The 12,916-nt window shown below is 38.4% G+C and overlaps 1 protein-coding gene across 1 annotated transcript in view; it reads right to left on the reverse strand.

Annotated features, from left to right (window-relative positions):
* Positions 1 to 12,916, reverse strand: part of IFT80 (intraflagellar transport 80) — a 153,525-nt gene that overhangs the window by 51,220 nt on the left and 89,389 nt on the right. Inside the window, exon 10 of the mRNA XM_030822766.1 lies at positions 3,850 to 3,968. Within this exon, the coding sequence (XP_030678626.1) occupies positions 3,850 to 3,968 (119 nt within the window). The remainder of the gene's footprint in view (positions 1 to 3,849; positions 3,969 to 12,916) is intronic.

Consider the following 12,916-nt stretch of genomic DNA (forward strand, 5'->3'; position numbering starts at 1 on the left):
GTCTGTATCCCCAACTAAAAAGCAGAGACTCTGTATTCCCAGCAATTAGCACATAACAGGAATCCAATAAATGTTTACTGTAGGTATTACAACATGTGAACTGAGGAATTCTAAGTTTGAGTTCTGCCATTTATTGGCTCTGTGAGTTTGGGCAAGTCATCTAATGATTCTCATTTTAAAAACAGTAGCAGCATGGCATAATGAAGAGATGATAGCTTTTTGTTAGACATATCTGGATGAGAAATATGGTTTCACCACCTGTCAGCCACTTGATTTTTTCTTTTTTTTTTTTTTTTTGAGATGGAGTCTCGCTCTGTCGCCCACGCTGGAGTGCAGTGGCACAATTTCAGCTCACTGCAAGCTCCGCCTCCTAGGTTCACGCCATTCTCCTGCCTCAGGCTCCCGAGTAGCTGGGACTACAGGCGCCCGCCACCATGCCCGGCTAATTTTTTGTATTTTTAGTAGAGGCGGGGTTTCACCGTGTTAGCCAGGATGGTCTAGACCTCCTGACCTCATGATCTGCCCACCTCCACCTCCCAAAGTGCTGGGATTACAGGCATGAGCCACCGCGCTGGCCCACTTGATCTTAACAAGCTTAACCCGCTAAGCATTAGCTTCCTTATTTGTAAAATGGGGATAATGATGACTTACATTGTGTCTGGCAAAAGACCTGTTATAAAGCAGGTACCAGAAAAACAGAAACTGTAATAATGGTAATATGATGAACATGATTATTTTTCCTGCAGGCCTCCCAGTGTTATTGTTGGGTTGAAATGCAAAGATTTCTGTGAAGCATTCTGTAAACTCTAAAATACTATATAAATGTAAGCCATGAACATGCTTATTGAATAAATGGATTAATAAATGAACAAACAAATCATTTTGTTTTTATAGGGTAACATGAATCAAAGATTGGGGTGGGTAAAGAGAACATTTACAAACAGAAAAACCCATCCTTAAATAATAAAAATCGTTCCACAGTTTAAAATAAGTTTTATTACTTCTATATATTCTGAATTTCTCTCAGTAATTTTCATAATGCCAATTCTCTACCTCAGATTAAATCTCATGTTCAAATCCAGAAAATGAAGGAGGGAAGGGGAAGGAAGCAGTGAGTAAGCAAACTGGTAGGCAACTAATCTTGGCTAATGCAAAGAATCTGATAATCATTTCAGTAAGTAAATACATGGACAAAGCAAAATAACAAATAAATTACTGCTAATAATTAGTGATTACTAATTACTGATTTAGTAATTATTAATTAATCTGGGGTTCACAGATATGATAAAGATATATGCTTTTGTACTTTAGAAAAAATATCACAAAATACTTTATTAATTAACCTTCATTCTTTGTCAAGAGAGTTGGTAAGAAAAGTAGTGATTATGTGAGGGTTTAACATCCCCTTAGAAAATATCTGAGATTTCTGACAACTGAGAGATATATAAATGCCATGGAAACATAAACTCCCTAAGCTATAAATGCCGAATAGAACAATAATATTTTCAATATAATTATCTGAAAAATAAAATGAAAATTTAATGTAGAATGCTTATATATTGTTTTCTTTTTCTGGAACTCCTTTTCATATAAACCAGTAAATTACTTGCATGTCTGTTTTTAAAATTATATTTTTATTACTAAAAAAGAGCCAACAGTTATTAAGAACTTGTTTTCAAATCCCTGCTTTCCTTTAGTAACAAAGTCAATAATCTGATGTAAGGTAAGTTATCTATTCATTCTCTATGTCCTTTAGCTTCAGCTTTCAAATGAGAACAATAATAAACATGAAAGTATAACAGTTGCTCAATAAATGATAGTCATTATTATCTAAAATGCTAGTAGGTTTTTAAAACTTTATGAAATACGTTTTGGTGGTGATTCATTCCCACTACTGCATCCTTGCATTTCATTACCACTGCTGCATCCTGGTATTAATATTTTGTACCTTAATAAATGTCTTGACAATCAAAAAGCGGAGGCAAGGTTCAATCACAAAAGAAGAAAAGCAGTTTTACATTTGCCACACATTAACTTGTAAGGGAAAAGTAGAGTGACCAAAAAAATTAACAGCTGCTAAACTTTGGGTATTTTTATTTTTATTTTTATTTATTTATTTATTTATTTATTTTGAGACAGAGTCTTGTTCTTTCTCCCAGGCCAGAGTGCAGTGGCGCGATCTCGGCTAACTGCAAGCTCCACCTCCTGGGTTCATGCCATTCTCCTGCCTCAGCCTCCCGAGTAGCTGGGACTACAGGCGCCCGCCACCGCACCTGGCTAATTTTTTGTATTTTTTTAGTAGAGACAGGGTTTCACCGTGTTAGCCAGGATGGTCTCGATCTCCTGACCTCGTGATCCACCCGCCTCGGCCTCCCAAAGTGCTGGGATTACAGGTGTGAGCCACCGCGCCCGGCCCAACTTTGGGTATTTTTAAAGGCAACTTCTCCAATACATGTAACACCTAATGATAACAATCCTACAGATTCAAACATTATATCCTTGCCACTATAACTAGTAGAATAATGGGGAAGTTATTATGGGGAAATTAAGAGCCTTACCTTTCTTCAAACAAACACTGAACTGAAAAGATCTCTGTTTTCCCCCACCCCATGAAAATTAATTATTCAAACATCTATCTACATTAAAGTGATTATATGATTTTCTCACATTCTATAATCCCTTCCCCACATCTCAACTGCTTAACTTAGTATCTTTTTTGAATCTTCCCAAATTCTTACTGTTCCTCTTTCACTCTCATGTAAGGGAAAAAAAAAAAAAACTCACATAAAATTAAATTGCTTATTTCTTTATCCACTTGCCTCTGTTTCTTCTAGTTCATTACTCCAGATTTGGCTATTCGTCCCAAACTGCAGATTCTGATTAGTAGCCGGTTTACACATAATGAGTGGGAATTTTAAAATATATAGTTGTAGCAGTTGTTAATTAAGTTAAATACCTTTGTGTTGTGTACTACTAGACTTGGATACCAAGATGATGCTATACTTTACATATTTTAATTCATTTATTCATTCAAAAGTATTTATTAGGTACCCACAACATGTTGGGCACTGTGCTAGGTGCTAGGCATACAGTGGTGAATGAGACACATACAGTCTCCATCCTCAATTTTATATTCAATGACTAAACTATAACTACATAATGTTATAAATATAAGGACAAAATTTTTAAAAAATCCTTAACTATTTCTAATTCTTGAAAGTATTATAGTGGTTATGTGAGTTTTCTGGATAGTTGAGGAATTAACTGGTAGTATGCTAGAGCCAGCCTGTACTAGTTTTTAAATTTTCAAGAATTTTGTAAGCCAACTGTTTAATAAAGCCATTATTTATTATTTGAGACAGGGTCTCACTCTGTCATCCAGGCTGGAGTGCAGTGGTAGGATCACAGCTCACTGCACCCTAGACCTCCTGGGCTCAAGCAATCCTCTAGTCCCAGCCTCCTGAGAAGCTAGGACCACAGGTGCGCACCTCCACACCCAGCTAATTCAAAAAATGTTTTCTAGAGATGGGGTCTCACTGTGTTGCTTATGCTGGTCTCAAGCCTCTGCTCTCAAGCAATCCTCCTGCTTTGGTCTCCAAAAGTGCTGGGGTTACAAGCATGAGCCATTGCGCCTCGCTTGTCTATTAACTGTTGATGTACAAACCTCGTTAGATCTATTTTCACTGCTGTAAGTTCACTTTCTCTCACTTCCTGGTTTGAAGTTCAGGATAGCTGAGGTTTTGAGAAAGTTAAGCTTAAACCAAACCACACTGATGTGAAATCCTGAAAATAAACTCCTCAGCACAGACAGACAAAACCCTGAATTTTTAAGAAATGCAAGATGCTTACGAGAACACGTAACATTGAAGAGACGTTGAAACAACTAAGTGTGCATAGTTGAAAGATGCTTTAATGACTCTATCACGGAATTCCAGTAAATCCACTGCATCATTAAGAACATTACGAACCTAAACAAAGAAAAATAAAATACCAATAAACATTATAACATATCCAAATTTTATTTAGATAAGTTAGCAAGATTTTGAAACACAAAAAATTAAATGCACTACTGATTACCTAATCATATAAAAAAGAATTTAATAGAAACTAGGCATAAGATAGCATACCTAATAGTAAAAAACCAACTGACAAAGTATAGATACAGAAAATCTCTTAGAAATAAGAAGAAAAAGACCTACAGAGATTTCTAACTTGCAAGCCAAACTTAATGATGTAGCAATGGAGTGATATAAAAAATATTCCAACACTGAGATATAGTCAAAGGAGGGTGGCATATTGAAGTTGGAAAGATTCTACGTGATTTCTGCCCAAAACGGTAAGAATATCTCTTTTTGGTGTTAGATTTTACTTTAAAATATACATTCTAAAAGAAGAGACACAATTGCTTTAAAAATCAAAAGTGGGGTAGGAGGTATTGGTAAACAAACCAATTGCATGGTGAAGAAGCCAAGCTGCAGGGAGTGGGGAAAGGTATTTCCATATGCAAAAACACAAAGACAGTGTCTAAAAAAGCCAAGCAGCAACTAACAAAGACAGATTTGCTTATGACAGTCAGATTTATCATAAAGTTTGTAACAGACTATTTTGCAAGGATTTTAATATTTGGCAGTATTGGAAAAAAATCTTGAAGTTGATGAACAAATTGCAAGAAATTAAGAAAAATGTTGAGCAAGTTAAATTTACCTAATCTCTGGTCAATATCAGAATGGGAATGGCAGTATAGTTAAAAGGAGAAAAATATAGGCAAAAAAAAGTAATTATACTTAGAAATTAGTATTGCTTTAAGTTCTCCTCAAAAACGTTACCATTTTTCTAAATATAATGTGATAATTATAATATTAATGAACAATGAAAAGTATGGAAAGAAAAATAGGAAGGTAAATCAAACTTCTTATAAGTACTTCAAAGAAGTACTTATGCCTACGAGGCACTGCCATGATCTAAATGTTTGTGTCTTAAAAATTCATATTTTGAAACCTAATCACCAATATGACAGTATTAGCAGGTGGAGCCTTTGGAAGGTTGTGAGCCCTTATGAATGGGATTGGTGCTCTTATAAAAGAGGACCCAGAGAGCTGCCTTGCCCATTCCACCAAGCATGGACACAGCAAGAAGGCACCATATATGAATTAGAAAGTGGGCCCTTGCCAGACACTAAATCTGCTGGCACCTTGATCTTGGACTCCCAGCTTCCAAAACTGTGAGAAATAAACTTCTGTTTTTTATAAGCTACCCAGATTATGGTATTTTGTTACAGCAGCACAAACAGAATAAACAGGTATGTTATGTTTTTTTACTATCTGCTCTCTAACTCCCATCTCCACCAAAATATTGACCCAGCAATCTCATTTCTAGAGTTCTATAAGCAAAACTATAAAATAACATATGCACAGACTATCACTACAGCACTATTAGTAATAGCAAAAGACTGGAAATAGCCTAAACGTCTATTGATAAGGGACAGGTTGTATAAACTATGATATAGTCACACAGGGGAATATTATACAGCTATAAAAAGGAATAAGGAAGATCTATAGATGCCCATGAGATGTAGTAAAGTGAAAAAATGCGCCAGGTGTGGTGGCTCACGCCTGTCATCCTAGCACTTTGGGAGGCCAAGGCAGGCGGATCACAAGGTCAGATCGAGACCATCCTGGCTAACACGGTGAAACCCTGTCTCTACTAAAAATACAAAAAATTAGCCGGGTGTGGTGGCAGGCCCCTGTAGTCCCAGCTACTCGGGAGGCTGAGGCAGGAGAATGGCATGAACCCGGGAGGTGGAGCTTGCAGTGAGCTGAGATCGCCCCACTGCACTCCAGCCTGGGCGACAAAGCGAGACTACATCTCAAAAAAAAAAAAAAAAAAAATGCAAGATGCAGAACAGCGTGTATAGTATGATACCTTTTATCTAAGAAAGGGAAGAATATGAAGATATATGGATTTGCTCACATTTAAAAAAAAACAAGAAATCTTAAACAGTATTCAGTAACATATTATTAGAATAATAATATTGTTATTTTCAAACTATATTTTGGGATATAATGTTTTTAGGAACCAAAATTTTCTGGTCAGAGAGAGTTGCTCTTAAAAAATCAAGAGTAAAACTCTATAATCTCAAATTTAAATCAGAAACCTCAGCATAAACTCGTGATGTATTTTTATCGGTCAAAAACAAAAACATTTCTTCCCAGTGTAGACTCAAGTAAAAAGAAAAACGAAAAAAAATTTTTGTCTAGAAGTAATGATCAAATCAGTAGCAATGAACACACGTTATTTACAGATCTGATTGTGGTCTATAAATAACATTTCCCTCCAAAAGGAGCAAGGCCTTCATGGAAAAATGGTTGATTCCAAGTCTAGATGGGAAATGTACAAAAGAAGCCTGAAACATCTTGTCACACCAGAAAGCAAGGAAGCTATTGAAATCAGTCAAAAGAACATAGGAGCCAACTGGCCAAAGATGAGACAATTTGAGCATTAAAGAAAATAACCACGATGGGTTGAAACATACAGAAAATGTTAAAATCTACAAGTTTATCATGATAACATCAATGACAAGAAAAAAGAAATTTACTGGGCATGCTAGGAAACCAACTTATTACTTGAAAACTGGCAAACAGGAAAATAATCCAGCATTTGTTACCACTCCCCACAGGGTAACCTAATGGTTGAGGAGGCAAACAAAGTCTTTTATAGGAGAATTCTAGCTAATAAATGTGGAAGGAATGACAGAATTACAATGTTACTATTTCACAACCCCCAGTGAAAAATAGATCTAAACAACTATCATTAATGGCAGCTAAAAACATTAAGGTACAAAACCCAGTGTGAAACTATATGATAGATGAATCAGATTTATAATACCTGAACACACTGATCAAATCTTAATATCAGTAAAAGAGAGACAAGCAGACATATGCGCCTCCTGATGTGATGCAACAGGAAGTGCACAGCATCACCTAAGGCTCTAAACCCAATAACCAGTCCAGAGGAAACACAGGATAAATGAACATATTAATTGTAATCAAGGCTGGGCGTGGTGGCTTATGTCTTTATTCCTAGCACTTTAGGTGGCTGAGGTGGGCAGAGTTCGAAACCAGCCCAGGCAACAAGATGAGACCCTGTCTCTACAAAAAACAAACAAAAAAAATTAGCTAGGCATGGTGGCAGACGCCTGTGGTCCCAGCAACTCGGGAGGCTGAAGTGGGAGGATCATTTGAGCTTGGGAAGTCCAGACTACCATGAGCCGTGACTGTGCCACTGCACTCCAGCCTGGGTGATAAAGTGAGGGCATGTCTTGAAAAAATAAATACATAAATAAGTAAATAAAAATAAATAAATAAATGTAATCATACCACAAAGATGGAATCAGTCAAATACAGAATGTGGGAAATTCAACAGAATAACCTGGTTCCTTTAACAAATAAATTGTAAGTAAATAAATAATAAGAAGTTGTTTCAGATTTAAAAAGACTTAAGAGACGAATTAAATGCAATGTGGGGCTTTATTTCCTGATAAAAACAAACCAACTAGAAAAATATATTTAGAAAATAATTGGAGAAATGTGATCTGTTACTATAGAAAGACGTTAGGAAAAGACTAGGGAAATGTGAATGTTACTATGGTAATGTTAAAATGAAAATAGTTCTTATCTTTCTGACCGTTTAAAAAGAACTTAAAACAATTCCAGAACTAGTGACGAAGAAAAAGACACGAATATTTTTGCTCACCTCTTCAAGAAGTAGGAGGAATGACTGTAAAGAGGGGAGTAGTCTGATGACAAGTGTTTCAAAAGAGCAAGAGTTTTTTAGGGAGGAGGAGGTTGTAGTGGTCTAGAATCAGCAGGAGTAAGGAAGACATCTAACCAGATCCAGTGATACGCGGCGCATCAAAGAAAAACACCTCTACTTGAGAAGGCTGGAGGAAAAACACTGCTCTCAGTAGTCAGGTGTTGTTTTTTGTTTGTCTGTTTTAAGATGGAGTCTCGCACTGTCTCCTGGGCAGGAGTGCAATGGCGTGATATGCGGCTCACTGCAACCTCCGCCTCCCAGGTTCAAGCCGGGACTCTTCCGCCTCAGCCTCCTGAGTAGCTGGGACTACAGGCGCCCGCCACCACACCCGGCTAAATTTTTTGTATTTTTAGTAGACACAGGGTTTCACCGTGTTAGCCAGGATGGCCTCGATCTCCTGACCTCGTGATCTGCCCGCCTTGGCCTCCCAAAGTGCTGGGATTACAGGCATGAGCTACCGCGCCCGGCCAGTAGTCAGCTGCTAATTACAATAAGAATGCTCTTAGTGAAATGGCTGAGCTTTGTCTGCAAGGCCACAGCTATATGACTGCAGGTTGTGTACTGCACAACTCTGGGTCTATGTGAATGGTGCCCTCTGGAATTGAGCAGGCAGCTGACTGCAGGTGGTGTCTTCAAATTTCTTAGGCCTACAACTACACATATGAAGCCCCACGTAGCAGGTGGCTGTAGATTTTTTAGGTCTCCTTGCAGGATGGAGAGAAAGGAGCTACCTCATAGACCCCCAGGCTCTGATTTCAAACAGACACTTGGATCTAGTCCCTTGTCTCACTTCAAGTATAATACTTTCAGTTTCCTTAGCCAGCAGGAGCAACTTTCCTCACTGCCTTTCCCTGCCTGCTTCTGGACCTGAAGTAGGTCTGAGACTCCACACTGCATTTTTGTTCTGTTTCTGGTCCACAGAGATCTTTATCTTGTTTTTGAGTCCAGATGAGTCTTATATATATATTTAAATATATATATATTTAAATCTTTTGGTGCCAAAAGTATGTCTCTTTCTTCCATGAATGAATTAACACCATTTTCACAAGAAGTCTGAGCTCTCAGAGATTTTTTTTTTAAGATCCAAAATGCCATCTTCCAGAAACAGTTTAAAGCTAATAGAATGATATAAAATTTTTAAAGGGAAGTTATATGTTAGTTTCTTTATAGCAACATGCTATCTAGTCAAACTGCCTGCAAACTTTCCTAAACAAACAGGTTTAAGAAAATTCAACATTTAAAAATACAATTGTATAGGCCTCTAACATTATTAAAATTATAGATAGATTTCTTAAGATCCATATTTGCCTAAAGCCTCACATGGAGGAATGTCCCTTTTTGTGAATCTGGTACACTTGAACCAAAACAGAATAAAGCATCCTAGCCATAATAACAAAACTAAAGGCACTCTAGTAATTGCTGTTATAGTTTCAAAACTATGGCAAATTCCACATTAGAAATGTTCTGTGCTGAATTTTTTTTTTTTTTATTTGAGACAGAGTCTTGTTCTGTCACCCAGGCTGGAGTGCAGTGGCGTGATCTCGGCCCACTGCAACCTCCGCCTCCAGGGTTCAAGCGATTCTCCTACCTCAGCCTTCTGAGTAGCTGGGACTACAGGCACAAGCCACAATGCCTGGCTAATTTTTTGTATTTTTAGTAGAGACGGGGTTTCACTATGTTGGCCAGGCTGGTCTTAACTCCTGACCTTGTGATCCACCCACCTCGGCCTCCCAAAGTGCTGGGATTATAGTTGTGAGTCATCGCGCCCGGCCTCTGTGCTGAATTTTAAAATACACCTATTACTCTGTTCAACTCAGGGCAGCTCCAGGATTAATTTCCTGATATTTGCATCACCAATTCTTCTATATGATCACAATATTTAGACTCCTCAGATTGACATAAGTCTAAACATTCTGTCTGCACATTTGCAAAACACTCATTTAATCCTATACATAGCTATAATCATAATCATAGCAATAGCTATCATTTATTTTTGTTTTACATATATTATCTCATTTCATCTTCAAAATTACTCTATTACTAGCTCTTATTTTTACAAGACATAAAGTGTCCTGTAAGAATTAGACACTTTTGAACTTTGATGACTATTAAAAGCCAAATTTATGCCCCATCCTAAAGTTAGAGTGGCAGGAAAAAAACAAAGGTAACTTTGGGACACTAGAAATGCCTCACCCTTTGTACCTGCATGCTTTCCCTCCTAGGCACTTCCTTCTAACAAAGACATCAAGGATCTCTTTTGGAAAGAATTATCCACTGGGCTGCTTCCTGGAGGCAAGAGGGAGATTAAGAAACTTTTTCACGGCCAGGCGCGGTGGCTCACGCTTGTAATCCCAGCACTTTGGGAGGCCGAGGCGGGCTGATCACGAGGTCAGGAGATCGAGACCACGGTGAAACCCCGTCTCTACTAAAAATACAAAAAAAATTAGCCGGGCATAGCAGCGGGCACCTGTAGTCCCAGCTACTCGGAGAGGCTAGGGCAGGAGAATGGTGTGAACCCGGGAGGCGGAGCTTGCAGTGAGCCGAGATTGCGCCACTGCACTCCAGCCTGGGCGACAGAGCGAGACTCCGTCTTAAAAAAAAAAAAAAAAAAAAAAAGAAACTTGAAACTTTTTCACTACAGGCTACTGAGATGGTAGGGCAAATAAGTCTACTGTAGGAAAACAGCACCAGCAGGTCAAGGTGTAGATTTAACAATCATGACTCTGTGACCTCTGGTTTCTGAGTTAATGAAACACGGATAAACCAAAAGCCGAAGAAGCCTCTATGGAAACTGTAAAATTCTAAATTGGGCAAACAAAAACAATTGTGATTGTTTAGTCTCACTGAAATCCTGTGACTCCACCTTGCAACAAAAGTGGGCTGTTAAAAAGTACAGCCCTCAGAAAGGGAATCCTCCCAAATGTCCAGAGATCTTCCCAGAAAGGCAAACTAGAGTTAACAAACTGACCAAGCAACTACTTTGTTGCTAAGAGAGTTCTCAGGATATTCTTGGTGTAAAACCAAAGAAAATGACTGGAGGCGAGCCTCAATCAATTTATAGGTTTATTTTGCCAAGGTTGGGGATGTGCCCAGGAAAAAGGAACACAAAATCACAGGAACATCTGTGATCCATGCTTTTTCCAAAAAGGGTTTGAAGAGCTTCAATACTTAAAGGGAAAAAAAGTGGGCAGGAGGGGAAAAAAGAAGGAAGGAAGGAAGGAAGAGAGGGAGGGAGGGAGGGAGGAAAAAAGAGAGAGAGAAAGAGAAAGAGAGAAAGAAAGAAAGAGGAGGGAGGGTATGGTCACATTCTTGTAAGGCTTAGATTACAGCTCACTGAATCCACATGTTGCAAGTGAAAAGAGGTACAGGCGTAGTCAACTATGTATTCCCCCTGCAGTGAATCTGAATTTTTACATAAGATAAACACAGAGTAGATGAAGCAGTGAAATATGCATTGTCTCTGGTGAGCAGAGGGATGACTTCTAGTCTTGTCTTTCTCCCATACCTGTGAAGATAAGCTGTTAATTTACATTGTCAGGGTGAAATTCAACAGAACTCTCTTTTAGGGTAAAGATCTTGGGGCCTACAGGGAATTTACTTGTGAGCATATTGTAAGGGAAGCCCTCTGGAGAGGTATGTGCTCTTCTATCTTTGCAGCTATCTGCTTAGGAACAAAATGGGAGACAGTTTTGCATGACTCAGTTCTCAAGCTTATCCTTTCCCTTTGACATAATGAGTTTAGGGTCTCAAGATTTTTATTTTCCTTTCACACTCACTAGCTGGATTTTAGCTATAAATGGGTAATCACTGTGTGCTGTTTTCCTTTCTCCCCTTTTCCAAATTGTTTTCATTGCAGCCACCCTCTTTTCCCTTTGCCATTGTAAACTGGGAATATGGAAAGTGGGAAGGGAGGGGAGAAGAATCAAAATATATATTTATGTATAGTTTTCCAAACCAGAGAGTTGGAGCTGGATGCAATAACCATAGAGTCTAGGTTATCTTTTTTTAGAAAGGGGATGGGTTTGTTTTCAATTACTTATGAAATAGCTGCATGATAACGTAGTATATTTCTGAATCATATGTATAAGAGTAGGTTGAATATGTATCCATATATATGAATAAAGGAAGCTTGTAAGGTGACTCCCAATGATCCCTGCCTCCTGGTATTCAAACCCTTGTGCAAATCTCTCCATTTAATGTGGTTTGGACCTAATAGCTTGCTTCTAGTAAATGGAATATGGCAAAAGTGATGAGATGTCACTTCTGAGCTTGGGTTATAAAAAACTGTGACTTATGTTTTGCTTGCACTCTCTCTGGCCCTTCTTGCTTGCTCTGCTAAAGCAAACCATCAAGTTGTGAGCTGCCCTATGAAGAGGCCACATACAAAGAACTGAAGGAGACCTCCAGTCAATAGTCAAGAAAAAACTGAGGCCCACAGGTGCAAATGACACTGATGAACTGAATCTTGCCAACCATCATGTCAGTGAGCTTGAAAGCAAATCTTTCCCCAGTTGAGCCTTCAGATAAAACTAAAGTCCTGGCCAACACCTTGTTTGCAGCCTTGTGAGACTGTGAAACAGGTGACCCAGTTAAGCCATGGCTGGATTCCTGACTCACAGAAAATGAGAGATAATAATTGTTGCTGTTTAAGCCACTATGTCTACGGTTATTCATTATGTAGCAATAAGTAACTAACACAGTATAGCTGCTAAACAGCTCAAGGATAGACTATAGCATATATCTATCTATCATTTTTTGTCTGCCCAGAATCAAATGACATCTTTTCTCATAAATATACATTGATTTTCCTTTAGGAAACCATTCCTTCCACTATTCTCAGTGACTGGCTAGATGGGATTGACTCATTTTCCCCTGCCTCTCCCTGACTAAATACACTTGACTCAGGCTCAGCATATGAAATCCAAGGCTGAGATTTCTCCTGGAATTACTAGGGGAAAAAAAGCACTCTTTCCACTGAACTTGAAGTTGGTAGAATGTCAACCTGGAACTACCAAGGCCACAAAATAGAGCCTTTCTGAAAACTAAGACAATTACAGAGAAAAGAAGAGTTGAGGAAGAGAAAGAGATGAAGTCCTCTTGGCAT

This window comes from Nomascus leucogenys, chromosome 11 (genome assembly GCF_006542625.1).
Source record: "Nomascus leucogenys isolate Asia chromosome 11, Asia_NLE_v1, whole genome shotgun sequence".
In the NCBI taxonomy this organism is placed as follows: domain Eukaryota; kingdom Metazoa; phylum Chordata; class Mammalia; order Primates; family Hylobatidae; genus Nomascus; species Nomascus leucogenys.